Source organism: Hoplias malabaricus, chromosome 6 (genome assembly GCF_029633855.1).
Source record: "Hoplias malabaricus isolate fHopMal1 chromosome 6, fHopMal1.hap1, whole genome shotgun sequence".
Taxonomy (NCBI): domain Eukaryota; kingdom Metazoa; phylum Chordata; class Actinopteri; order Characiformes; family Erythrinidae; genus Hoplias; species Hoplias malabaricus.
The window spans coordinates 40,959,832-40,984,356 of record NC_089805.1 but is presented as its reverse complement, the minus strand read 5'-3'; the positions used below and the strand labels follow the sequence as shown (position 1 = coordinate 40,984,356).

Below are 24,525 nucleotides of genomic sequence, written 5' to 3'. Positions count from 1 at the left end.
TAGCAACTATTTTAGGCTCAGTGTGCCAGACAGTGATTATGTAAGTTGTTGGTCTTCATGTATTAGGACAGTTTGAAGGCTCATATTCACACAACATGTGTCCATCCACTCTCAAACAGGACTTGGGCATCTTTCCGTGTGTACACAGCATGTCTATACACTTTCATCTGGTTTCAACTGTTTACTAAAAAGTGACATCCAAAAAAGGTGCAAATCACAATAACATTACTGTGTTTTGATATCAACAGAATATGTTGAAGTTTTAACTGCGTGACGAACATCAGAAGGTTTAGAGGTACACATAACAGAGCATTGCAAAAATATATATTTACTGTGATAATTCTGATATTTTAGATTACATTACCACTGATCATGCAACGACGTATCTATGGCAGACACTTAACGGTGGTATTTTCTATATTTTAAGAATTAATATAGCAGCAAGTCACTAATTTTGATGTAAATGTATAGTGGAGTAAATGTGTCCTGAGCAGAGTATTTAGTCATAATTTGTGTGCGCGTTGTACTCTGCTCTTTGTTTTCATAGAAGGGCCAAGCCAGGTGTTGGCCTTGCCCATGATTTGTTGCCCTTTCCAAGAGACAAGACTAACCACAAACATAGCATTGTACATACAAAGTGGCTGAGGGCAGAACCAAACGTTCAGCTAAAAACAGCCATCTAAATATTCCTCCAATAAATTATAAAACCCTTCATCAGCTAAAAAGAGCTATCAGTTATAACTGCTCCATTGTGCTTGTCTATGACTAGCAAACGGGAGGAAGGATTCATTGTTGAAAGGGCAAGGCCTGGCTGAATACGAAGCATTTGTTATGGCGCAAGATTCCAGTGCTCTACTGCAACATCTAGTGACAGAATATCAGATATATCACCTTTAATAAATAGAAAAAAATACTGCAGTCTCTGCAGACATTTCAGGAAAGCAATTGTGGTGTTTATCTGCAATTATAAATGTGTAGTGGTGTGAAACATGCAGTTATAAGACAAACCATAAATTGACAACACATTACAAATAACATCAGGCATGTAGAGGCTAAAACAGTACAAAAGATGATTCAGGAAAGTAGACAGAAGATAAAACAGCCAAGATCAAACAACTGAACTTAAATAGACAAGATATGCAGCTCATCTCAAAGGAATAAAAACACAGATGCTATCGTCCTCTGTGAAGTAATGCAAAGACAGGAAACGTAGTGCAGGAAAACTGCTTTGCAACATGATCAACATGAGAAACGAATGAATGAATACAATTAGGTGTAATATGGAGGTAAAAGCCTGGCTGTTCTGTACCAGACGCAATTACAACGTTTTGCTTCCTTTTTAGGCCGACACATTTCAAGTTGTTTTTTTATGAGGTCCATTAGTGCTGGGTGATATTTCATCTGTACCTCTACAGCAACATCTGTAACAGCTAGAACTAAACAAACAGCACGTTTATTGTAATGGATTTCCTTTCAAAATAAAACACACAGTCCATTATGAATGTCAATAACACCCAACACTAAGACCTGCTGAGATTGAAGTTCCCAAGTACCCTCATGAAAGAAGACTCCATGTGTTTGAACATCTTTTGTAAATGCATGTAAAAAGCACAAAGCACCTTGTTACTATAAAGTAATGACAAATGGGGAAAGGTACAAAACAAATACTGGAATTGGAGTGTAGTAAGAGTCAGGAACTGTTGCATTAAAATACACATCTCACTTTAAATAGCTGGTGTTTACAGGAAAACCCTAAAGCCTTTAGATCGATCTCCACATTCAGACATCATCATTTTCCCAGGTGTTCTGTAGTCCTTTCAAAAAAATGATAAAAACAGACAGCTCTGCAGACACCCACTAAAGTCTGTGGGGAAAACGTTCAGGAGAATCTTACGTCAGAATCCTTTCATTCCTCATTGTGCTGAAGAAAGTTCAGTATGTTATGCTTTTCATTCACAAATTTCTTGGAATTACACAGACCAGATTTGAACAAATTTTCAAATGATCCATTTCCTGCTGCATTGCACGGTTTCTCTTAGTGTCTCAAAGTCCATCACAATTGTGATTAAATGAAGTGTAGATTGGGGTTAGGTAGGTTTTCTGTAGTAAATGTAATTGAGAACAAAGAGTGCTGGCTAAGGTAACATCCTCTTCAGATGACGGTCTTCTTACAGTCAGTCTTTTTTGGCTCTCGCTCTCTGACTCAGTCTGTAGCTAAATCATAGCAAGGCACAGGTCTCCTCGCGTTTCAGAACGCCTGTAAAACACAGATGTTTGTTACTTGAAGATTAAGAAAGAAGAGGGAATATTTTTTGCACCAAAATGGGGATATTCCCCCAAATCTATTAAAATTGTTCACAGTACTGACAAGAACCAGACATATGTGGAATTGAATACCTTTTCCCTATATATACACAGACTGTATATATAATACCTTTCTTATTTGACTAAAAGATCTCTCTAACAATGATCTAACTGGAACCAACTGCTGCACATTGATACTTCGCGCTGGTTTCAAGGCCCTTGGAAAATGCCGCAGTTGTTTTACGGTGGTTGCAGGATTTAAATAGCACTCCCTGCAGCAAAAGGTTAGGACACTGAAACAAATGGGTTAGACTTGGACTAAAAACAGTTGATACTGAAGAGCTTTGAAAATCAACCATGAGATAAGGAAAGCAAATATGGACACAGCTTTCATAATTTATTTTAACATAATTATATCTTCTCAATCCGCGAATGCCCTTACTTCTGTAGAGACAAAAACTGCAGTTGGTCAGTAGCAGTAGGTGTAAAGATAGAACAATACACTGTTTATAATCTGAACTAAATGTTTTAATAACAGCCTGCATTATTTAACATTTTCTTAAGTGACAATTTTGACTTAACTACGCAGTTTGTGAACTGAATAAGCACTTTTTTCAGACATAACGATCCCCCTCCATAAATATATATTAATAATAACGTGAGTACATACCCAAAAGTGATTTTCATGGTGCATTTTTTTCACTCTTTGGTACCATTATTTGCTACATTCTTTTCACCACCTTTCTCCTCTTCATCCCCCTCTTTTCCATCAATCACTTCCTCCTCGGTGCCCAAGATCACACTCTGTCGCACACTGACAGAAATAACCAGGGCTTGAACGATGCCATAAATGAAAGCAAACTGAGGCAGATACTCCTGTACCAGCCACAGAAGAGTAGCCATTCCCACAGAGGAGACGAAAAACATGGCCATGCCGTGGATCCACAGTTTTAGGGCGCCTTGTACACCGAGGACATCGAGAACAAACTTGGTGGGAGGGGAGACTATACACAGAAACCCAACCACAAACAGGTCAAAGAGGTGGCGGAGGAAATTGAAGCAAATCTCGTAATGTTCCGGCAGGACGTCTGCTGTCCACGTCTGAGCCAAGACCCGGAAAGGCGATGGCTGTTTTGAAAGCTGTGTGGGAGATGGAGGTGGTGTGCCGTAGTCTGAAAGTTCCCCATCTTGTGTGTCATAAGCTTGGTTCCAAGCGGTGCACTTCCTCTGCTGGAGTTCATCGGCTTTCGCTGATCGTGGCCAAAAGAAGTAGACGGTCGGGACCATCCTGCTCCACCAGCGTGGCGTACTCTGTGGAGCCGTGCTTTGCGTCTCAGCCGCACTCAGATCTTCTACTTCTAAGGGTTTATAAGTCTCTTGTGCCTCCCAGAACTCCTCTGGTGGCATATTTTGGTCACTCTGATTCTTCTGCCCACCCCAAACCCATGAGGTCAAACCTCCAAGGCTCCACCTGCTTTTCAGCTGCACCTCACTTGTGGAGCTTTTGTCAGATTTGGCTTTGTTGCTGCCCCAGTGGCGGTACAGGTTTCCGGGGCTCACCCAGGCCCAGACACGTCCCACTACAGCTGTCATGGCTTAGATTTTGTTGGTGTTGTTTTTTGAAATCTGTCTAAATTCAACTTAAGTACTGAAATAGCAATCTATTTTCTTAAAATTAAATCTGAACTACATACAGATTAAAAGAAGTTCCATTTACATCTAAAAATGACACACTACTGAGGATTCACTCTGTATTACAGCAAGCAATGTAGGTATACAGGCCAAAACATGTTTTTAAACGTTTTAATAACTGATCTAGTCCAACACTGTCGTCTAAACCGAGGTCCAGAACACCTGTGGGGAAAAACAAGCTCACCTGCCTGAATGAATTTATAGAGACACACCCAGGATTGAAGTGAAAATGGGAGAGAAAAGACAGCATTTAAAAAACGTAGCAAACGGAAACAAGCTTAAGAGCTCTAAATTGACCTTTTAAAACCCTGCATTTAAACTGCCTCTTACGCTACACTCGGGTACAAGTTTAATTCACCCGTTTGAACACAATACTCTCAACAACGGCTAAGAGTCTCTAAGTTAGCGAACCCTTAGCGGCTTTACCGGCTCTGAGCTCTGAATATTCAAAACCTGTCACCGCCCCGACTCACTGCGACGCTGATCCACCGAAGAACATCTTTCAAAAGAACCTAGTGTTATCGCAAACATTAGTTTATTAGCTCCCCGCATCTCAAAATGCCTCCCCCTGTCTAGGTCAGGTTTAGCTGAATGCTACAAACTTCCCTTCGTATGTGGCCCACTTGGCGGTGACGTCAGATTCGCCGAGAACGAGGGCTGTGTTCCAAAAACGAACAGGCTGCCTATCTAGTGCACTAAGTAGGCCGAATAAAACACAGCTCTCGTTGAGCATTCAGATACACATTTAGCGCACTACCCGTGGCACGCAACCCGCACAGTGCTCTATGTAGAGTGCAGGGAGCCATACGAGTTTCAGCCACTCAGAATTGAACGCAGGGATTCTCCAAGTAACCGTCGGTGTTTACCTCAGATGTGGGTTTCTCAGTTTAGCCGGCTAACGGCTAAGAGAACAAAGAAAAGGGCTGGAACATTTTGACATTAAGTTCCCAAATCTTGCTTTTTGGAGACCTATGAATAAGTGGTGTATTAAGACACCATCTCTTTTCACTGAATTATGCAAGACGTTTTACCCATTTTTCCCCTTACATTAAAATCCAGTCTAAATATACTGCTATACTCATTAATGGGTATATTAAAAGTTAAACCAATGACCCAGAAAAATGCGGACGTTTAAAGCACGCCAAAAAAATATCGTTTTCTGTAACAAAGTTGTGACCAACTAGTCTTCAATGACAAGCATTTTCTCCATACTGTTAGTATGAAGGATTCAAACTCCAGTGACCTGGTGAAGGATGAGCCCCCTGCCAAAATTTCCATAGTATTAACAGTCAGGAACAAGGTTAGGCTCTGGCACCAAGGTCCATTTTCACTAGTCACCATTAAAGACAGTCACTAAAAGAATACTTTGATCCAAATAAGTGTACAAGACCACAAGACTTGAGTTTGAAATTTTATTAGAGGCATGCGACATTCTTTATCTTACAGCCACAAATACCAGCCAAGTTCATGTTAATGTAGATGTCATCTCAAGTGTGTTTTCAATGAAAGCAAACAAACAATTACTTCAAAGTTTTATTTGATTTGGCTGACCAATAAAAGGTCAACAATAAGCAATCCAAGAAAAACCATCTGGGACACGTCATCTTCAGAATTCTTCTTCCAACTCCTTCCTATAAAAAGAGACAGAAGTTACACATCTGAAGAAAATTGGAACAACAATCTAGTTTGAGCTGAGTGTTTCAGAGCGCTACGAGAACCCTTCATTTTATATCAGCGTGTATAATGATCTCATCATGAACACAACCATGGCACACCCAAGTACAAATACACAAGGTATCACCACTTGCCTGGTGAGCTTCTACAGTCCAGGTGCATACAGCATCCTGACATCGACCTGGAAATAAGAAAACCCTCATTAACTCGCTATTAATGTAAACACATCAATATGTAGCACAAGCCATGTGTTCAGTGCACTTAAATTAACATCAAGTTCTCAGAGACTCTAGTCTAATGAATCATCATAACACAAGCTGGAAGTTAAAACAAACTCAAACTTAACAATACACACCTCCGACAGGACTTCAGCTCTTCTCAGAGAATCACATCCCAAGCCCCAAAACTCACAAGCAGCTTTCCTGCTGAGAGAATAAGGCAAACATTTTTTTTAAAACAGACAATGCACTTAATACATTCAGTTGACAAAAATTCTTCATCGCCATGTTCTATACATGATTACTAAGCAATAGTGTTTCATTTTCTAACACCCACATTCAAATGGGAGATAACCTGATTGTGTGATATCACCAGCTGTACCATAACATCCAAAGATGTTCAATTATGAAACCTAAAGGTGATTTACTCCTTAGAGACCCAACCAATTCAATATAACTCTTCCAATTGGTGGAAGAACATTTTAGTTCATGGTATTAACTCTTGACAAAATAACACAAACAATATGGCGCAAAGTTTATAATAGGTTATATCAACGTTGAACAAACGTACCATTGTATCTTTTGTTGAAATTACCGCATTGCAGTTAGGTGCCGTCTTCAGGCCATTCTTTAAAACCTGCAACGATAACAGCCTTTTTTATTATTTCAGTGATGTATAACTTTTAAATTCACAAAAACAAAATTGTAGAACATTATCAGAGCACTTATGAGCTTCATGTTAAATCAGAGACTCTAGTCTTGGGAATCATCATACGTTCAACACAAGGTGCACAAAAATCACCACTTAAATCTGTTTTTAATTTCACTTACCGCCTTCTAAACATCTGCAGCAGGATGAGCCCATGTTCGCTACCTAAAGGAAAGTCTATGGAAAAATCATTAACCACTGCAGGCCACGAGGCAGAGGCCATTGTACCAGTTTCTAAGGAAAACAAAGGGAAACATGCTGCTAGTCTTTAGTTTCTCGAATGCTTTAACTGCACTCATTTAACGTCGACACATGTCTACTGACACGCTAAACTGAATAAAGAGACGAATTTCAGCAGTAAATTTAAGCGCTGCTTGTTTCTGTGCCGTGCTCCCGCGACAAAAAAATTCTCAGAGAGGGAAGGAAGGGGCAGGCGAGGGCTCTTATACGGGGTCCTGAACCGGCGGCAGAGAAACTGCCTGATTAGAAACACCTTTGTACCATACAGTGAGGATTCAAGAAGCACGATTAAAAAAACGGTCCCAAACTTGCCTTAATACTAGGGTGGCCAGACGTCCTCTTTTTTAGACTTAAAAAAAAATGTCCGGGCGGAATTTCACAAACGTCCGGGATTTTGTTTTTCTAGAGTTTACATAGAACTTCGAGAAGTTTCGTTCACAAACTAGTCCCGCCCTCCCCTACTCCGTTTGGTTCGCTTGAGTGAGAAGGGGGCGTGGTGAAGTAGCCTAAAATCTTTTGATTGGACGGTCTGACTGTAGAGCTACCGTTATTGGTCGTTACCATTCGTATATACCGTTATTTTATTGGAGGACAACAAATATTTGAAATATTCAAAATATTAACAATGGTCGCATGTTTTTAATAGGGAACCCACAATGGCACATCTGCATGTTTTTAAACACTGCTGACTACTTGTTTCTACATATCTTTTCAACGTAATCCAAGTGTTAATACTTGTTCAGCTGTTGTATGTGTTTTCATTAGCCCCTGTCCTTCAATGCTCCTGTTGACCACTAGGTAGTTCAGAGCACTGCAGTGATGAGTGAGTGTTGCACTGGTACAAATGGATCAGACATTGGAGATTTAGTGAACATAATTGTACCTTATTCTATTAGAATTGTAGATTTTAAAATTGTGTTGACACCCCATTTCATCTTCAGGAATTATGTTTTATTTTACACAGTTCTATAATAAAACAATACAAAAATTCACCTCTCTTTCTGGAGAAGAGAATATAATGTACCTTTAAGGTACACAGCTAGACTTCAACACCACCGTTGTATGTTTAATGGTACATTTACTCTGCTTGTACCTTTAGTTTCCCGTACAGTACATTTTCTTTGTATTGGTTTTAGATTTTCTGCTTTCATATGTTTTCTTTTCCCATCTTTGTCTTTCAGAAAAAAAGCACATAAACTATTTCCTAAACCATAAAAAACAAACAGACATGAAATACATACACGTATATAAAAAAAGATAAAGGACAGTTATATTATTTTCTAAAATGAAGGGTATTAAGAAGGCCCTACTGCTGTATATGTTTATCATTTTCTAAGAAGGCTTACACTAAATGTTTGGATATAAAAATGTGCTTTTTTCTTATGCGGAGGAGGCATCTGGGTCTTGTGAACCATAAAAAATTCTGTTATGACTGAGTGTGCAGTCATGTGCAAATGTTTTGTGTGCTTCGGGGCAAATGTTTTGTTTTATTTTCAAAATCATCAGTACATCTGAATGCACAATTACTGTTTATTTGCTTGATTTAACGTATAGGAGAAAATGAAGCAAAATGAGGCCTGCACAAAAGTCAAGGAATATATATATATTTTTTTTTTCATTTTGGAAAACAGGAAATACACAGAAATTGTTCACTGAAATGTGCAGGTTTATCATATAGAGGATAAAGAAAATCAATTAATTTGAATCGGTGTGTTTTTGTGTACATTTCTTTGTATTCCCCCTCCAGTCATTAATTAAACCAAAAGTCATCATTCATTCATTCATTCATTCATTATCTGTAAGCGCTTATCCAATTCAGGGTCGTGGTAGGTCCAGAGCCTACCTGGAATCATTGGGCGCAAGGCGGGAATACACCCTGGAGGGGGCAACACACACTTTTGAGTCGCCAATCCACCTACCAACCTATGTTTTTGGACTGTGGGAGGAAACCGGAGCACCCGGAGGAAACCCACACAGACACGGGGAGAACACACCAACTCCTCACAGACAGTCACCCGGAGCGAGAATCGAATCCACAACCTCCAGGTCCCTGGAGCTGTTTGACTGCGACACTACCTGCTGCACCACCGTGCCGCCCCCAAAAGTCATCAGTTCATCAAAATTATACATTAAATTTATCTGTAAGGGAAAAAAACACTGTATATTACCTTAAATATAGCTCTCATGTAAATGTATTGTAGACTACATTCAGTATCCAAATATACAAACAACAAAAACAAACAAACAAATACGCAATTACACTTCTATATCCACCCAGCCTCTTCTGTTTGCCTGCAGTTCATTAGCTCCAATACAATGGGATTGGTCCTTTGGTTTATGACATATGAAAACCTGGCAGTCAGAATCCACCTGTGTGAGACTGTTTTTGGTACATAGCATAAAAACATACACAACACATTTGAAGTTTAAACACTGTGCTTTCACTGGGGGGGGGGGGGGTTTCTTAAATTACTTAACGATAACTGTTTTCAAATCAGCACATGTCACTGATTTGTTCATGTGCTTTAATCATTAATAACATTGGGTTTGGTTAAAGCTGTGCTTGTTGCTATGTAAACACGCTGGATGTGGTTGCTAAGAGGAAACGGAAGTGAGGCGCACTGGAGACGTAGCTACATTTATTTTCTGATTAAAGTGGGTTGGGCGTTTTCTGATTTGTATTATTAGTAGTACTATTTCTTATTGATTTAAGCTGAAATAAAGACGCTGCTGGACCCGTGTGAGTGTTGAGAGGCAGAGCGGACAGTGGGGAAGCCTGGGGGAACCCTGTAAGCCGCTTGCCTGGCTTTTTTTTATCCTGAATGGAGCTGTTTGTTTGAAGGGAGCGACAGCGGCACAATGAAAGAGAGCACAGCTCCACAGCAGAGCACTGCATGACCGCATTAGTCCACCGCTTCAACCTTTATCTTGGTCCCAGCTGCGGCTCTCTGGCGCCTTCCGGGCGGAGTGGATTGAGAACCAGGCGGTGATGTTGTTGCTGAGGCTCCGTCTGAAGGGTTTTAGAGCGACGGGTTCAGATTTGAGCTTTCTTCCCACCAGTCTGTAGAATTTATATCATTTTTAGCTCCCTCTCTTTTTCTCGGTGATGGAGTTTCCCTTCGACCTGAACGCCCTCTTCCCGGAGACCGTCTCTGTGTTGGACCAGAACCTGTGCGCTGGACGAAAACCCTTTGGAAGGTATTTACATTTTTTTCTCTATCCCACTCAAATTAATGTCACTCAGGCGAACAATGCAGTAACGTTAGACTGGTGCCATGAGGGTTTGAAAATGTTGCAGGTGTTGTCTTGCTTGTCTTCAGACGCTAGGGGGCCACCCTTTTGATGCACACCAAGTGAATGTAATTGTACTCTAATATTCTACACCCTTTGTCAATTCCATCAGCTCAAGTGACCATGTAGTTGCAGTTTGTAGTTATATCATTGCAGACTATAGTCCATCTGGTGCTCTGCATGCTTTATTATCCCTTTTCAGTCTGTTATTCAATGGTCAGGACCCCTACAAGACCACCACAGAGCAGGTATCATTTGAGTGGTGGATCAATCAGCGCTGCAGTGGTGGTGGTTTGTGTGTGTTCCGCTGGAACAAGTGGATGAGACACAGCATTGCTGCTCGAGTTTTAAACCCCTCAATGTCACCGATGCCCTGATAATTGCTCACCAATCAAAAATACCTGTAATATTCAGCCTGGAGGATGACTAAAGGATGACTGCAAGTTGGACCAGGAAAGTAGACGTGTCAGATAGCGTAGCTAGGTTTTAAATACTGCTGTTTCTGATCCACAGAATTTTTCTTGAACAAATGTTTAAGCTATGTTGTTTTGGCTAGCGTAAGATGAACCCACTGTTTTGTGCTGTTTTTCAGACCTGACGCTCAGAACCAGATTGCCATCGTCATCGATGAGTTAGGCAAGGCTTCGGCCAAGGTGATTACATTTTATTACATTTAGCACCAGTTTCCCCAAATCCGGATTAAGCCTAAGCCTGGGGGCTAACTCATAAACACTGATTAAGCAGTATTTATGAGTTGGCTAGATATCTTAAGCCCACAGTTGAGGACTGTCCAATAAGAATGTCTCCCAGCTCTTTCGTACTGGACACATTTGATTTGAGAAATCCTGCTTTATGGAAGTGGCCACTGGACTAGGAGAGTTTCTAATAGTGGTTTCCCATTGGCAAAGCTTTTAAGTCCAAGACTAGGAGTAATCCACGTCCGGGAAACTGGCCCAGAGTGTTTGTTTCATTTAATGATTTTTGATGGTTGCCTGCAAAATCACGTTAACCACAAAATAATATTTCCTCTCAAGGCCCAGCAGCTGCCTGCACAGATAACATCGGCAGCAAAGCTCCAGTCCAATAGACATTATCTGTATCTGCTGAAGGATGGAGAGCGTAATGGGTAGGCTGCATCTTTCACTCAATTTCCCCATGACAGGGAATGTGGTTATATTCCATTTCAGTTCAAGCAGTTCACGGTGTGTGGTTAGTTTAGCAGCTTCTCCATCTAAAGGTTTTTCTCTATGGGGAATAATGAGCTGTGTTTTCTGTTAAAGTTACAAACCATGGTTTCCACTTTGTCTTGTTTCATTGTGTAACCAGCTCAGCGCTCACTAACCGTGTCTTTGCCTCCTATTGTTTGCCTCTCCTCATTAACAGTGGTAGAGGAGTGGCAGTGGGATATCTGAAGGTTGGATACAAGAAGCTGTTTCTGCTTGTAAGGGCTTCCCCTCTCAGTTTACATAGTGTGTGTCTGTGTATGTTTGCTGAGAGTGTGGTAACATTTATCTTCTTTTACCACACTGCTTTAACCCTCAGGACCAGAGGGGGGCGCATGTGGAAACAGAGCCTCTGTGTGTGCTAGACTTCTATGTGACTGAAAGCCTGCAGAGACACGGGTATGGACTGGAGCTGTTCCGCTTCATGCTGGAGGTCAGTCCTTTGTTCTGAAAACTCATAGAGTTGGGCTTTACCAATATAAATGAATTGTCATTATTTTGTTGTGATAGCAACACTATTAAAATAAATATTGCGTAGTAAACTTATTGTGATAAGAATATCACAAATCAAGTGTATGCTTCATTGCTATGGAACATCTATAAAAATCATGGCATTCTGAGTTTTTCAGCAGTTTTAAACTCCTTTAGTCCAACATATGAAATCTCAGAAGCAAGGATTATATAATGATTCATATTGTGTAGTGTGTGATTTGTAGTACAGACCTGGACAGCTCATTGAAACCATGCCCTATTCCTCCTGAAAAGTGATGAATTTAAAAGCAATTGCATCACGTTAACCTGCATGTCTTTATATGTCATTGGTTAAACCAAGAATGTGTGAAAAATACAAGGTGTCCTTTATTCTACAAATATATGCTAAAATGGCCTGGAAAAATGGGTTGGTTTCCCCAGATAATGTTATAAAATAATAGATTATGTTGATATTTCAGCTCTCTGAACATTTCTTTAATCTGCAGCCTGTTTAAATGCAGAAAATTAGTAACTCTTCTGTGCTCTATCTTTGTGTGCATCACCTTGAACATGTTCCAGAGAAAGCAAAAGGGAGAGATTTGTCTGAGGGGAATCATAAAGACAATTCTAGACAAGCATGTTAAAGGTAGAGGCAATAAGACCATTTCCAACAGTGTCATATTGCTGTGGCTACAGTTGCAAATATTAGTAAGATGTTTAAAGTCTATGGCACCGTAGCCAACTTCACTGTATGTGGCTGCACTGCAGCAGGAAAATCCACCACGGCTTGAACAGATGGAGAGTGTAAACGCTAGACAAAGAGCTAAGGGAACATTAATAAAGACATACACATTGAACTTTGAGTGAGGCTCAGTTATGTTTGGGGCAGCTTTACTGGAGCGCCTACAATCTGAAAACGTTAAGATATTCTGGTGCAAAACGTACAGCCATGTGTCAGACACCCATGGAAGTCTTGAACCATGTGTCTGGAGATGCTCCTCCTTCAAACCTGAGGCAGAAAGAGCAGGAGTTTGTTGACAGGTGCAAACATCTGATTCAAGAGCTACAGGAATCACTTGTTTGCAGTGATTGCCTCTAAAGGTTGTGGAACAGAATTATTGTTGCCCATGTCATTTTCATTTGTTTTACATTTTAAATTATTTTTATTTTTGATATTAAATAAGGGCTGTGCAAAGATTACTTTTTTCCAATTTACATTTATTTCATAAAATATAACATTATGGGTTTTTCTTTGTTCGTGGAAATATTCCAACAAATTAGTCCGTGTTTTTAATTGTTTGACATTTTGCCTCTCCCTAAAATACAGGAGGTCCTCGTGTTACGTCAGTCCTGAGTTACGATGTTTCGTGGTTACGACACATCTCCCATTTACTGTATAAAGCCTTGTTTCGACTTAAGTGGTTTTGCGTCGTAAACGTTGTAACGCGAACTTCGTGTTTGGTGTGCGCGGCGGAGGAATACACGGTTACGCGGCTCGGGACAGAGGACGGCGGCGTCACCTCAGTCGCATTGTACGCCATTTTAGCTCGCTGCTACGTCATTCTCTCTCACGAGTGCACGTGTGTGTTTGATTTTGTGAACTTTTTGCCTTTTATTAAGGCTCCCGAGCGTAAGGCAGACTCTTCTGATGGCAGTGCATCGAAGAAGAGGAAAGCCATCACCATAGAAGTGAAATTAGACACCATAAAGTGATTGGATAAGGGGGAAACATATTTTATGTGTTTTTTGATAATTACTGTGTTAGGATAGGATAAGTGCTTACAGTATGTTATTTACGTACAGTACGTACGTATGTTCCGACTTACACCGAAAATCGGTTTACGACGCGACGTAGGAACGGATCAATGTCGTTAAGTCGAGGACCCCCCTGTATAGTCAAATTTGCTCAGTTTCCTAGATCTGTATATGAAAATCCCCTCTAAATCAACCCTAGTTTGCATTGGTGGCCTCACTCTACTTTCAGGTTCTTACTGCATTTTTTCTGTTTTTAGCACAAAAAGGTGGAGCCTGAGCAAATGGCATACGATCGACCTTCCCCCAAATTCCTGGCCTTTTTAGAAAAACACTTTGAACTTAAACACAGCGTGCCTCAGGTATGTTTGATCTGTGTTATCTGCACAATGCATCACTTGCCATTGAGGTTTTCACCCTTCAAATATGATTCCTTGCAATGCGTGTGCAATGCGAGTTCTTTACTGTAAACGCTTTTGTCACAGTCATTGCACAGCACCATTTAAGTCAGTGGAGAGGCAGCTGTCATCATATGTTTTTATTTATTACTGATTTATTAAGCAGCAGTTTTAAACTGAACTGATATCTTAGTGTTTCAGTTAATTTTTAAAAAAAAGTGATTTTATACAAATGCTTGATTCAGATGTCAAGAAAAAAAAGTTGGTAATGTATAAGATATGCATTTGAAAGAAATTCCACCTACTTTCTCAAGTGACTCATATTAGCAAGCTGTTTATTTGCTGTAGCAACTGCAAAAAAGGAATAATTATAACATATAGTGATTCAGGGGTCAAGAACTACAGAGAATTTATTAAAAAAATGTGTATAAACTTGTGTTTTTATGTCCTGTCTTAGGTGAATAACTTTGTGGTATTTGACGGTTTCTTCAGGAACAGATCAGGTGAGATCTTGTGATATTCCGGGGGATGTGGTTCTAAAGTTTAAAGAAAATTGATCGCACACCGTGTCAGTGGAAGAATAAACAGATTTAATAAACGGAAGCGTGCCGTTGTCTCATGTCATGTTCAGGGCGTGGTGTTACGATTCAAATTTTTCCATTAGCATCCCTGGGGCAAACTGTGTTTCCAGGTAGAACTTGTCTTTCTTGTTTTATAACATAGCGTCCACTGCGTACCTTTGGTTGGGAGTCGGGGCAGCAGTGACTCAGCCGTGAGGGAGATAAAATTCCAGATTGGCAACATGCCTTATGATTTTCTTGATAAGTTGTATAATGGAAGTGCGGTTATCTGAACAAGTCTGAGCTTGTGGTCCATGGCACATTATGCTCAGATACCTGCTGGTATAATAGGTGTAACAGGATGCTTTCTACTGTAGGTGGTAATTCTGGTTTTGATTTGATTAAAAGGGTTTGAGGGGATCAGTTTTGATCGTGGCTCCATTTTTGTTTTATCAAACTCTCAGGCACTCCTCCCTCCCCTGTGACGGATCAGGGGTTGTACGGCTTTTTGTAAGAATTTTCAGTTTCTATTGTCTACCTCCCCACTCCCCTTGCCCCTGGCCGTTTCTCATGTTTTTTTGCACACCACCTTGCTCTGCACGGAGTATAGTAGGGCTGTCATTATTTACCGGAATAGTCGTCAGTCTTTCTGCTCATTCTTTTGATGTTTACTTGAATGCACATACCTTCCTTTTCTTCAAAACTGAAAAGGACTCTTGGATGAGAAATGATAAACCATGTAAAGCATTGCAGAGATGTTTAAGATTATTGATACCCCATTTCCAGAAAAGTTGGGACGCTGAGCAAAATGTCATTAAAAATGAAATGCAGTCATGTGCAAGTCTTTTTAATCATATATTTCAACTGTTGAAACTTGGGAAATTTAATTATTCTTTTTGAAAAATGTTTGCCCATTTTGAATTTGATGCTGGGTGGCACGGTAACGCAACAGGTAGAGGAGTTTGGTGTGTTCTCCCAATGTTCGCGTGGGGTTCTTCCGGGTGCTCCGGTTTCCTCCCACGGTCCAAAAACACACGTTGGTAGGTGGATTGGCGACTCAAGTGTCTTCCTGCGAAGAACGGGTGCCTCCTCCAGTGATTATGGGTAGACTCCGGACCCTGAACTGCATGAGCAGTTACAGACAATGAAAGTATGAATGTATTTATTTGATGCCAGCAACACATTCCAAAATTTGGGAGAGTAAAAAAGACTGGTAAAGTTGTGTAATTTTAAATTGATTGAATGAGGTTAATTGGCACTTGGTTAGTGACATGGTTGGGTTTTAAAAGAGCATCTCAGAGAGGCCTACACTTTCTGTAGTGAAAATCACTGCATGGGCTCAGAAACACCTCCCAAATCACTGTCTGTGAACACAGTTAGTCACTGCATCCACAAACAAAGTTACAACTCACAAATGCAAAGAAGCAGCCATATATACTCAGGATCCAGAAACGTAGTTGCACTCTTTGGGCTTGAGCATGTTTCATATTGATTGAGCTAAAGTGGAAAAATGTCTGTGTTCTGGCAAATCAAAATTTGAAATTCTGTTTGGAAATAATGTATGCTGCATCATCAGGGCTAAAGAGGAGAGGGACCATCCGACTTGTTTTAAATGCACGGTTCAAAAGCTAGCATCCATGATGCTGAACGATATGTACAGGGTTTGGAGCAACATACTGCCATCTAGGCAACGTTTTTTTTTCAGGGAAGGCCTTGTTGATTTCAATATGACAAGGCCAATCCATGGATTAACAGCATGGCTCCTTAGTAAAAGGGTCTGGGAGCTAAACTAATCCAGACCTGTCACCAACTGGTGCGTTATGAAACCAAAAACACTATAATGGGGACACAGAGCTGTTGAGCAACTGAAATTCAAAAACAAGCAAAGAGTTTTGAACACAGTGGTAAACAAGACCCTGTCCCAACCTTTTTGGAATATGTTGCTGGCATCAAATTTAAAATGGGCAAATATTATTCAATACATTTGTCCTGATTTTTTTGGAAATGGAGTTTTTTTGATGAAAAAAAGAAGAAAAGATAAGAGAAGATGAAATCATTTACCAAAATAAAATGTTTCCGTTAATAAAAATGACTTATTTAAACAAGCTTAATGACATAACTTTGAATCACTACATAAAGTGGCTTCAAATATGGAAAAGAACAACTGGAAATAAGTTTAAGAAAAATCTCATACTACTTTCACAATTTCAAAGTAAGACGTATTGATTAGATTTAGATGTTTTTACTTGCCAAATCTGCATTATTTGCAGTGCAGAAACCTCTAATAATAATAATAAGCATCATTATCATCATCTAAGCTGCAATCTGATTACGACTCCTTGATGGAGAAGCTAAATTTAAAGCCATAATTGCTTTTATTGAGGTACTCAAGATTAATCGTGACAGCCCTAGAGTAAATCATGTCTAACAGAGCGCTTAGTGTGCTGCCGCTGTTGTTCATGTTTTTTTTCCACCCTCCGAAACCGCACGTTCCCCTCTGCTCATGCAAGCCCATGTTTCCCTTTACACACTCCCCACACCTCACTGTTATCCAAACAGTCCATAACCATAAACCCGCAGCTTCCCAACGCAGGCAACACAGAGAATGCCTGTATACTTCCCCCAGTAGAGCAGCTGAATGTCGGCCAGTGCACACATTCACAGTAAACACATGAATATTTGTACACATAAATATTTATGAGAAGTGCTGTGTGCATTTTTTAAACTTAGTTTTTGTTAGACATATTCCCAGAATTCATAGCAGTGCTTCACAAACCTGTACTTTCGTATTTTGTAACCAACTGACTGTTTTTGCAGTGGTCCCATTGAGAAAGGCTCTCCCAAGAAAAACAGAGGGAGAGATCAAGCCCTACTCGCTAATGGAGAGAGAGGGTGAGTGGAAATAAGGACTGTCAGCTACATTCAGAAACACAATGTGTGGAGTGCATTGGGTTTTATGAGGCACTGACCATGTTTACTCTTTGCTCTTTATGGTTTAAATAATGCTCTGAAAGGTCAAAAACCTGAAAGTCTGGCTGTAGAAATGTATCTACGCGTTACACGCTCTGCATCTTGTTCAAAGAATGATTAACGCATTACTGACTGCTTCTTTGGCTATTTTTAGCAGCAGATCTAAAGTGATTGTAAATCTTAACTTGTCCTATTTATAGTAAAGAGTACAACGGCAAATGTCTGTTGTGAGCAGAAACATTTCCAGTGTTTTATGTTTACACATACGTTACTCTTTCTTTCTCTCTTATCTCTATTTATTCTCTTTCTCACTGTCTTTATCTTGTGTGTCTCTCTCTCATGCTCATGTCTCGCTGTCTCACTCTTTCTTGTGTGTTCTCTCCCTCTCTCTTTCTCTTCACTCTCGTAATCTTTCTATTTTTATAGTTGTGAGAGAGGAGCAGAAGGTCCTGCCGTGGCCGTTTGTCCGCTCGGGGGTCCCTCCTCCGTCACCTCCTTTGGGGGTGTCCTCCCAGTTCTCCCGCTCTCTGAGTGTGGGATCCTCCCCCAGCCGCGCACCTCATTGTCCAGCCCCAGTCCCAGGCGTCCAGCAGGGCCACACCCTGTTGGCACAGCCTCTCGACAACTGCAGGACAAAACGCACCAGGTAAGAGATGACACGCACACCTGGGAGTGACCCCATTTATATCAGTTTAACTGAGAAACATTCAATAGATGTTCAGTTAAAAGGACCTCCAAATAACATGAAAGTTAAATATACATTTGTTTAAAAACCTTTACTAGACTTGGTATACTTTAGATTTACTATTTCATTGATCAGGAGAATTATTTAGCATCTACATTGTTCAGGATATTATTGAGAACTATGTAAAATGTGTAAATATTGTAGTAGACTGGTTTCCCACATTTAGCGTAAGTTTAAGGCTGGACTAAGCAGAGCTATTAATGTTGAAACGCTATCACTGACACAATTCAGTCTCAAACTAGATTCAGTCAAGGTCTAAGAACCTGTCCTGTGTTTAATACAGCTGAGACTTTAAGCTGAAGCTCAGTTCTGAAGATTGATGGCTGTAGCTTTGTTAGCAACTTGCAGCTTCGAGCTGCAGACCACATATAAGAGGAGGCAGGTACTTGGCTGGTGTAAAGACAATTAAATTGTCAAAGCGTCACTGAGAAATAAGGTACACTGAGGGTCTTTATGTCCAGTTTGGTCACAGTACACTGTGTTTAAACTGCATGAGTGATCTGGCAGCAGGAGCTGGAATTTCCTCTCATTAGTGGATCATTGTGTGTGGCGCCTCTTCACTCTTTCCAGCCGATCTTCTCCTAGCCCACTTGCTCTTCTCTAAATGGCTTCTTTTCCTCTTTCTCTCTCTCTCTCTCTCCCCTCTCTGTATCCCATTTATGTCCCTGGTGTGACATACTTATTTAATTTACATGATTTTTCCCCCCCTCCACTCCTACCATTCCCTTTCACTGTTTCGCAAACTTTGATGAAACTAAATTCTTTTCCACCACAAACAAATTCCATCTTAAAAAAAATGCTAAATCTGTCCTCTTTCTTCCTCCTTGTTTTTTTTTTGCTCTTGCTTCTTTTTTCCGCAGTTCTTTAAATAGATCTCAGCTCAGCTTCCATTGACCTTTATCCTTTTATCCTAGACCCTAGACAGCCTTGAAGACGGTTGTGTTTTTTAACCTCTTAACTAGTTCTTCTCTTTTATTTGGTTTTGTAATAGTGCTGTGAAATGAGACCTGAGTGCTGTAGAGCGATTGCTGGGTTTTTACATAATGGGGTAATGAATGCATGAAAGGAAGAAACTAGCAGTGCGTAGTTATTTGAAATTTTCCTGCTCTTGCTCCATCGAAGAGCAGTATATTTGGTAAAGCCTGATCTTTTAGTAACTAGGGAAGTGAAAATCTACCCCGACACGTTTCTTTACTGTTATTGTGAGAAGCTGTTACCTTTTCCCCTCTTGCCCAAGGGTTTTGTTCCACAAATAAACGTTGGACAAAAAAAATAATCCGTAAATGTTTTTCTTTTTTTCCCCCCAAAATGAATCTTTTCTTGGGTACGTTTAAATGATACGAGTGTCTGTGTGGGTTTCCTCCATGTGCTCCAGTGGCCAAGAACACACACTGGTAGGTGGATTGACTACTCAAAAAGTGGTCACAGGTCCGAGTGAACGAGTGAGTGTGATGGACTGTATTCTTGCTCCCAGTGATTCCAGGTACGCTTATCTGGAGTGGTTACCAAACTGAACGAGCAAATCAATGAATTACAGGTCATCTAATCCTATTCCCACCACTCTGTTTTTAGTCACAGTTTTGACTTATTTTTCTTGGCATTTAGATTCCAACAGCTTTTGGAATGATTTACTGAAATACATTATTTTATTACATTTTTTCCCAATTTTTAAAAATTTAATTTATCTCTTGAAATGGAATAAATAGTAAAAAAATTGTAATATAAAAAATACATACATTTTTTCCCCCTCCATTAATGACTTTATCGTAATCATTTATCGTCGTTATTTTGAGATAATAAGATTTTGACAGTGTTTGCCAGAAGAGGAGAGAAAACAATGGCTGATTATTTCTCCTCTTCCTGGGGTTTCCATAAGATCAAGGTCTACAAACTAAAAGAAGTCAAGTCTGATTGTTTTCTGTAATAATCAATGGAGCATAAGGACAACAACAACAAACCAGTGTCGATGGGTTTTAAACCCTTCTTGTTTTCAGGACGTGAACATCACAGAACCATTGCATGTCTTCCTTCACTTGATATTATTTTGTTCATGAAATTTTATCGTTTTAAGTTTTCTAATTGTTACTTTTGTGTTGTTTTTACTTTTTCACAATTTCATGTTTCCTTCTGATTTCCTTTTTTGTTAATTATTATTATTATTTTCTCTTTTATAACATGTCCCCGCTTTGGTCTGAATTGGCCTCTTTGTCCTTCGTCCATCTGTCCTTACTCCTCGTCTCTGGTCTTGCCTGACCCCGTTGCACAACATTCTTCCCCTCCACTGTGTCCACATTCCCGCTCTCTCCTGTAGCAATCAGGGTTTAGCTGCCAGAAGCAACCTCTACAGTCGCCATATCAGCAGCAAGGACCTTGGGCTGTTACTGAACACTGTGAAACTGCCAGGTAACACGCCATTTCAACCTTGAGTCATGTGGCACTACACACTGCATGTCCAGAGTTATTGTGGTCCACGCAACCGTCCATTTCACAGCTGCTACTTTGTGAGCCATTGTCCTATGTGCTTCCTCAGGGCTCAAGCCAGTGCTCAGTGACAATGTGTGTGGACAGGCAGACGCATTGGAACACACAAACACAGCAGAAAGGTTGGCTTCACCTAGAGATGGCTTACTGTTTGCTACCTCTCCAACATACAACTCTCTCAGTCAGGAAAAGACCAGATGCATGCCACGCCAGTTCCAAAAGTTGGGGAAAAGGTGTGAAATGCAGATAAAAAAAGAAAGCGGTGGTTTCTTGCAAATGCAAAGACAAGAAAAACGATGTGTAACTTTGTCAACTCACCCTGAGACCTACTTTCACAGCACTGTGGTAGTTTTAGGAGAGAAACATTCTGAAAACACGGTAAAGTACAGGACAAGCCTAGTCCTTTATGAGCAAGGCTGGGTCACTTTGCTCCACTTTGCCAAATTATACATCAACGAATAAACAAATAGTTTCAGGGGTTGCAGGGATTTTAGGTTCCACACTCCACAGTGTATTACATTTAATTAAAAAATTCAGGGCGAAATCTCTAGTCTGTGCTTAAAGGTCAGGGGGCAAAAGGTGACTACTAACTCCAAGCCCAGTTGCACAGATGGAAGACTGAAGTGCAGCTGTTGTGTAAGAAGACACATGACAAAAAAATCCACTTTCAAAAGTGGGTCAATTGGTATCTTCACTCCCCAAACAATTGTTAGATTTTGGTACAAGGAAAATTGGTGGAACACAGTTGTAAACATGCTCTTCTCCCAAATTTCTTTTGAAAAAGTTTGGAAAAAAACATTATAAAAAAAAATTCATAAGGTAAAGCTTTATTTATTTATTTATTTATAATAATTACATCAATTTAGCTACACATTGCTTTCTGTTTTTACTGGCATTTCACTTGAGTCCCAGCTTGTTTGGAATTGGGGTTTGTATATAAACATTCTACGGTCAATATGCTGCTTATTACATTTCAAATAACTTCTTCGTTTTTCATTCTTCAAACCTCTTCCACATATTTCTTTGTTTTTTTGGGAGCATTGTTTTCTTCATCTGATACTTCACTGACATTCACATTTCCATTCAAAAGGATGTCGATCAACTCGTTTGGTGTCTGAAGTTGCTTGATTGGTTTTGCGCTGAAGCTGTGACGTTAACGTAGATAATAAGTAAACAAAGCCAAAGTCCTTAAAGGAAAGTGTGATGGTTATTTTGGCAGTGTTCCCAAGCAGTTATTTCCCCACATACGAGACCAGACTCCTACCACTTTTGAATGAGGAGAGTCCTCGGAAATATGTGAACATAAAACCGAAGACCGTTGATAAAATCAGACAAATGGCACATGTAGTTTGTACTGTTTACTGATACTAGTAGTAGTAGTAGTACCTGATACTTCAGGTTGCTCTGGCCACTACACAATGATGGCAGACATCTTCTACCACTTTAAAATGAAAATTAAGCTTACTGGCTTTTTTATTTATGTATTTGTTTATTTTGAACGACATGTACTTTGCATGTTTTGCATCGCAAGCTGTTCCAATCATTCAGGTTTGTCATGTAAACAGCATTTCTGGAGCATCTCATTTGTGTTTCAAATCTTGCTTAACCTCATGTAGACGTGGTCGTGTTTTTTGACACTGACAAGAAGTACTTTAGCTCCAGGCAATACAGTGTCTGTCCTTCTGCCCATTATTATAGACACCAGTATGTCACAGCCATACGTCAGAAACCATAACAAGTCTATTGGATAGTACTTAATATGGTCTGGTAATAACAGGAACGTGCTTTTTATTTTTAGGAAAACAGCTGTTGGGCCCCAGTTACTAAAGTGAGCATTAGACAGTGCTGGGCACTCGCCTCATCTTATTTAACAGTAGACAACACTAAGTGAGCACCAGATGCTATCGACTGTGCACCAAATAGCAAGATCATATGATGGTGATCTGTTCAGCCGTTGTTCTTAGTTATTAATCTTATATCCTTTAAGAGGCTCTTTACGAACCCAGTGTCATGAAGTGAATCATGGTGAATCAGTACTTAACAGCCCTCCTAAGACGAGTGTGATGATTTAGGTACATGATTCTAACCGATGGGATGCAAATTTATGGATGTAGAGGAATGCTAATGAAGTAACTCTGGACACCAAACCTTTCAGCTGACTGACAGTTGTGTGCATTTGATTTCATTTGAACTGTCACTTTAATACAGTCTCTCTCTCTTTCTCAAAAAACACAGCACTCTGGTCCTGGGTCAGGCTCCACCTCTGGCAGGTTCCAGACCTGTTTCTAGACCACCGTCCTCCTTAAAGGCTCTGGATCAGAAAGAGACCACCTTAAACAAGCAGAGCCAAGTCCCAGAGAACATTTTGAGGACAGGGAGTGATCCCCGGCCTCAAGGATCGGAGGATGTGAAGAGAAACAGAGCAGCACAGATGGAGAGAGGGTCAGTGAGGGGCGGCTGGTCCTGGACGGTGGGAGAGACATGCACAGCCCAGTGGGTCAGACAGAAACAAGAATATCGCAGCACCAGACCCTGGTGACACTGTGCACGCAAGCGCAAAGAGAAAAGCTGGAGGGAGATCAGACGAAAGAGGGGAAGCAGAGGACAGAAGGGGAAAACAAGGCAGGGATTATTTAAAAACAAAAGAAGGGAGGGCCGCAAAAGCTTCCCATGCTCAGAGAAGATAGAGTTGAATAAAAAATGTGAAAGAGATAAAAAAGCCATAAACAAGCTGCACATTTCATAACAGAGGCAGGAATATTGAGACTCAGGTGTGGCAGCAAATGTTGCTATTTCTTAAAAATGTTCATCGTAGCCGAGCATTTAATGCCTCAGTTTTATACGAAAATTGAAAAGCAGTATTACAGAGATTCAGGGACTTTTCTATTTCAAAGTAAACTAAAGCTAATGTAGCATTGTTATAATAATAATAATAATAATCTGTCCTTCAGACGACATTGGTTTATATGTGAAGAAGCTGAGGACCAACAAATGTGAATATTATCTGTATAATTAAATCGTTATACTTTAAACAGTGTAATGGGGTGGTTTAATGTGAGCTGCTCTCTATAATAGAGACTAGACGAATAGGACATTTTCACCGTGATGTTGAGCAGAACCAGACATCTGTAGACTGACATGCCTCTTTCACAGGAGTATTACATCACAGGAAGCTGTTACATGAAGCTATTACAATACATAGCCTGATACGTGAGACACTGGGTAATTTTTGTGGTAACATTTTGGGGCAAAGGAAAAAAAACAAAAAACACAATGTGATGGAAGGCAAATTAATATTCAAAGAAAATTACTCCCTCCCGTCTTCAAAGTTCATTGGTTATTTTGGATTGTAATTCATTAAATGTCTATATTTCTGTTCTTATCTCAGCCCCTGGTTCCTAGCACACGCTCTATAAGGAGAAATGTATATAACTCATGAATAAATCTACATTTAAAAGTGATTTTTAATTAATTTATTTAATTTCCCTAAGTCTAAGCTTGTTTTTGGGAGAAAAAAAAACAAACGTCCAATTTTCTGGCCCAAGAAAAGATAAGAGACCGACCAGACTGTTATCAACAAAAAGGCAAAACACATCTGTCATGGTCCCACAGTGTGGGTGACTCACACGTGTGTATCATTGATGTGGAGGCGTATCCTGGGCATGTAGAAAGACATATAGATGCTGTCCAGAGAAAAACATGAATCTTCATAATAGTATCTTTACAGGAGACGTCCCCCTGCGCCCCTCAAGTAATTTTGGAGCATTTCTATTGGTCCATTCATCATGGAATTGTTA

At 40.1% G+C, this 24,525-nt stretch overlaps 2 protein-coding genes, 1 long non-coding RNA gene and 1 other non-coding gene across 7 annotated transcripts; 1 reads left to right on the top strand and 3 right to left on the bottom strand.

Annotated features, from left to right (window-relative positions):
* c6h6orf47 (chromosome 6 C6orf47 homolog) lies at nt 1–4,603 on the bottom strand. Its single transcript, XM_066675874.1, has 2 exons — nt 2,975–4,603; nt 1–2,257 (listed from the first exon to the last, which is right to left on the bottom strand). Exon 1 carries the CDS (start codon nt 3,895–3,897, stop codon nt 3,004–3,006), a length of 894 nt encoding a protein of 297 aa, XP_066531971.1. The 5' UTR covers nt 3,898–4,603; the 3' UTR covers nt 1–2,257; nt 2,975–3,003.
* Nucleotides 4,604–5,402: 799 nt separating this feature from the next.
* Nucleotides 5,403–7,179, bottom strand: LOC136700364 (uncharacterized). Its single transcript, XR_010803730.1, has 4 exons — nt 6,720–7,179; nt 6,460–6,525; nt 6,026–6,095; nt 5,403–5,851 (listed from the first exon to the last, which is right to left on the bottom strand). It is a non-coding gene; the product is annotated as an uncharacterized lncRNA (long non-coding RNA).
* On the bottom strand, nt 5,920–5,983 carry LOC136700559 (small nucleolar RNA SNORD52). The gene has a single exon (XR_010803775.1). It is a non-coding gene; the product is annotated as a small nucleolar RNA SNORD52 (small nucleolar RNA).
* Nucleotides 7,180–9,446: 2,267 nt separating the features above from the next.
* On the top strand, nt 9,447–24,266 carry atat1 (alpha tubulin acetyltransferase 1). 4 transcript variants are annotated; one of them, XM_066675167.1, is made up of 12 exons: nt 9,449–10,035; nt 10,721–10,781; nt 11,163–11,254; nt 11,512–11,569; nt 11,671–11,784; nt 13,835–13,936; nt 14,430–14,475; nt 17,350–17,424; nt 17,929–18,148; nt 20,559–20,650; nt 20,778–20,850; nt 22,964–24,199. In XM_066675167.1, exons 1-12 carry the CDS (start codon nt 9,944–9,946, stop codon nt 23,265–23,267), a joined length of 1,329 nt encoding a protein of 442 aa, XP_066531264.1. In that variant the 5' UTR covers nt 9,449–9,943; the 3' UTR covers nt 23,268–24,199. The 4 variants fall into 4 exon arrangements, with proteins under 4 accessions (XP_066531266.1, XP_066531265.1, XP_066531267.1 ...); XM_066675169.1 differs by lacking the exon at nt 20,778–20,850 and having other exon boundaries at nt 9,447–10,035; nt 22,964–23,177; XM_066675168.1 differs by lacking the exons at nt 20,559–20,650; nt 20,778–20,850 and having other exon boundaries at nt 9,447–10,035; nt 22,964–24,266.
* The last annotated feature ends 259 nt before the right edge of the window (nt 24,267–24,525 follow it).